The sequence below is a fragment of the Bison bison genome, unplaced genomic scaffold, assembly GCF_000754665.1.
Source record: "Bison bison bison isolate TAMUID 2011002044 unplaced genomic scaffold, Bison_UMD1.0 scf7180017864270, whole genome shotgun sequence".
NCBI classification, from domain to species: domain Eukaryota; kingdom Metazoa; phylum Chordata; class Mammalia; order Artiodactyla; family Bovidae; genus Bison; species Bison bison.
In genome coordinates, this window is record NW_011494842.1 from 5,664,961 (window position 1) to 5,668,262 (window position 3,302).

The 3,302-nt window shown below is 45.9% G+C and overlaps 1 protein-coding gene across 1 annotated transcript in view; it reads left to right on the forward strand.

Annotated features, from left to right (window-relative positions):
- KIFC1 (kinesin family member C1) overlaps positions 1–3,299 on the forward strand; it is a 13,149-nt gene extending 9,850 nt beyond the window's left edge. Inside the window, exons 9-12 of the mRNA XM_010848716.1 lie at positions 7–165; positions 260–333; positions 449–524; positions 3,215–3,299. Coding sequence (XP_010847018.1) covers positions 7–165; positions 260–333; positions 449–524; positions 3,215–3,259 — 354 coding nt within the window. The 3' untranslated portion in view covers positions 3,260–3,299. The remainder of the gene's footprint in view (positions 1–6; positions 166–259; positions 334–448; positions 525–3,214) is intronic.
- The last annotated feature ends 3 nt before the right edge of the window (positions 3,300–3,302 follow it).

Consider the following 3,302-nt stretch of genomic DNA (forward strand, 5'->3'; position numbering starts at 1 on the left):
CTGCAGTGTGCGGCCCCCCTCAGCCTGGTGGACTTGGCTGGGAGTGAGCGGCTAGACCCCGGCTTAGCACTCGGCCCTGGGGAGCGGGAACGCCTTCGGGAAACACAGGCCATTAACAGCAGCCTGTCCACGCTGGGGCTGGTCATCATGGCCTTGAGCAACAAGGTAGGAATGGGGGTGGGGGCAGGTGGGCCCTGGGAAGCAGCTGAGGCTGGCTGTCCCCAGCCCTGTCCTAATTGCCTGTCCCTCTATCCTGTAGGAGTCCCATGTGCCTTACCGGAACAGCAAGCTCACCTACCTGCTGCAGAACTCTCTGGGTGGCAGTGCCAAGATGTGAGCAGAAGGGGTGGGCTGGGAGCCACTGTGTCAGGGTCAGGGTGGGGGCAGCGACGTAGTGGAGACCTGGACACTGATTCTGGGGTTTGCCCCCCCTCTCCTCTGTCCACAGGCTCATGTTTGTGAACATTTCTCCCCTAGAAGAGAACGTCTCCGAGTCCCTCAACTCCCTACGCTTCGCCTCCAAGGTGCGGTCACTAGCAGCCCCGTCCCCGTCAGGCTTCCTGCTGACTGTAGACTTCTGCACCCTGGTCCTTGGGGCCAGTGGCACGTGCATCCTGAAAGGATGTACATTTGCCAGGCATTTAACTATTGACTTCTGGGGGGGGTGTGAATTAAGTTTTTAAAACTAGGTGGTTGAAAGGTCAAACCTACGTAGAAAGCTGTATACAAGTGAGCTTTAGCCTCTGCCCCGCCCACCGCGTTCTCCCTCTCCTAGTAGTTGTTCTCATCCTTTATCCTTTTACTTCTCTTCTCAGTGTTTCTTTTTGCAAATACAAGCAATATGCATGGGATTCCCTCTTTCTTACAGAAGACATCTCTTCCCCTCTCTCTCATGTATTATATGTTGTCCTGCCTTTTTTTTTGTTTTTGATTAACAAGACAACCTTAAGGACAGGGCGGTGGCCAGGGAGAGTGGGGGAAAAGAAGAAAATCAGACAGCCCCAGGATGATTCCCCACCAGCACACAGAGATCATCCCATTATTTTTACATTTCTAGGACTCCACTGCGTGGATGCACCAAAGTTTATCCACCAGTTCCCTCTACTGGACACTTGGATTCTTTCCACCCTTTTGCTAGTACAAACAAGCCTATGTTGACTAACCTTATACATATCATTCTATATTTGCTTGGTTACATCTAACTATCCAGAGAGAGATTGTTTGAAATGGGATTCCTGGATCAAAGACATACAGGTTTTTCAGGCTATTCCAAATACACAGCATGAATTCAGGCTCCAGTCCCCACAAGGGTCAGCTGTGTTCAGGCTATGAATTCTCTAAGAAATTTAAGCTCCCTCCACAAGAGTTAAGTCAGGAAGTTTCTTTACAGACTGCCTTGGAGAGTAATGGAGTCCTCTGATAATTCATTTTCTTGAGGATATAGCCTTGAGATACTTTCTGGCTTTGCTCAGGGCCTCAGATTGCAGATGTTCTTCTGCACTCTTGCTGCTGTGGAAGTAATCGACCACCTTAGTGCCCTGCCGTGGTCTTCTGCTTTAATCAGGATTTCCCTTGCTACCTTACAAGTTCAGTTAAAGTTCTACCAACATTATTAATACCCAAAAACATGAACTCTTTGATATCCTCTAATACCCAGTTTATATTAAATTTTCCCTGATTGTCTCAAATGCCTTTTATACATTAAGATTTGTTCCATTCAGGATCAAAGCAAGGACCACCCTTTTTAGTTGAAATGGTCTTTTGAGTTTCTTTTAATCTGTAATAGTCTCACCCCCACATTTATTTGTTGAAGTGGGGTGATTTGTCCTATAGAACATATCATATTCTATATTTTGGCTGGTTGCTTCCTCTTTCCTCCACAATTTTTGTTTTCTTGTAATTAGGTTTGGAGGCTTGATTTGAATCAGATTCAAATTTCTTAGCAAGAAAATGGCATGATACATTTTATTGCATCGTATCAGGAAGCACCTAGTATTGAGTTGTTCCATTTTTTCCCCCTCCTGCTAGTTGTTTCACCTTTAATGATATAAAAATTGATCATTGCACTTGGGTATTGTCAGCCCAATCTATCCATTTAGAAACTCCCTTCAACTTTCTCCCCTAATGATTTTATCAGCGATGCTATCTAGATCTATTGTTTGTTGTTGTTTAGTCACTAAGTCATGTCCAACTCTGTAGTCCACCTGGCTCCTCTGTCCATGGGATTTTCCAGACAAGAATATTGAAGTGGGTTGCCATGTCCTTCTCAGGGGATCTTCCCGATTCAGTGATTGATCCCACCTCTCCTGCATTGGCAGGCAGTTCTTTGCCACTGAGCCACCATGGGAGCCCTAGATCTATTATTCAGTTCAGTCGCTCAGTCGTGTCCGACTCTTTTCGACCGCGTGAATTGCAGCACGCCAGGCCTCCCTGTCCATCACCAACTCCCGGAGTTCACTCAAACTCACGTCCATCATTAGGGAGTTTTAAAATGGTGATTTTCTAATTTTCTCAGCTGTTCTACATTTATTAATCACAATTCTTGAGAACTCTCCCTTGTCATCTATTTGGTTATTCTGAAATTCAGTCCATATAGGTAAGATGGGATAAATGCTATATTCTTCATCAATTTCCAAGTTGGTATCCTGGCAACTTCCAAAGGTGACCAGTGAGTTTTTATCCAGGAGGTAACATCTTATCTGTACTTTTGATATATACCCTTTGAAATCATTCTTTCTGATGCCAAATTGCCCGCCTTTGGCCAGTGGAAGCTCCAACTTGGCTCCTGTGCCCTTTAGACAAGTTCCCAGTAGTCCTCTCTCCTTGTACATTTTTATCTTGTACATTTCCTGCCATAGACTGAAGATCATTAATTTTCTAAGGAACTTTGGTTCCTATGTTTATGTTGACGTGTTATCTAGCTTATTGAGCACTAGTCATGGGAGGGCTTTAGGGGTGTCTAGAAGGAGAAGTGCCTCTCTCTGCTCCTGTGAGGGGCTTCTGTCCCTTCTCTGGCCTTTCCTCCTCTTCCAGATCTAGTGTGCCCAGTGGGCGCGGGAGAACTGGGACCAGCCTGAACCTGCTTTCAGAGCCCTTATTTCAGGACTCTAAGGGCAGCCCTAACACTGAGGGTTCAGAGGTGGTTTTGGGGAAACTGTTCTTTTGGTTGCTCTGAAAATTTTTTATCCTGTTTGTCTAAATCCCCTGCCCGCAGGTGAACCAGTGTGTTATTGGCACTGCCCAGGCCAACAAGAAATGAAGATGGATCTAGATTGTGTGTGTGTATGTGTGAGACACACACA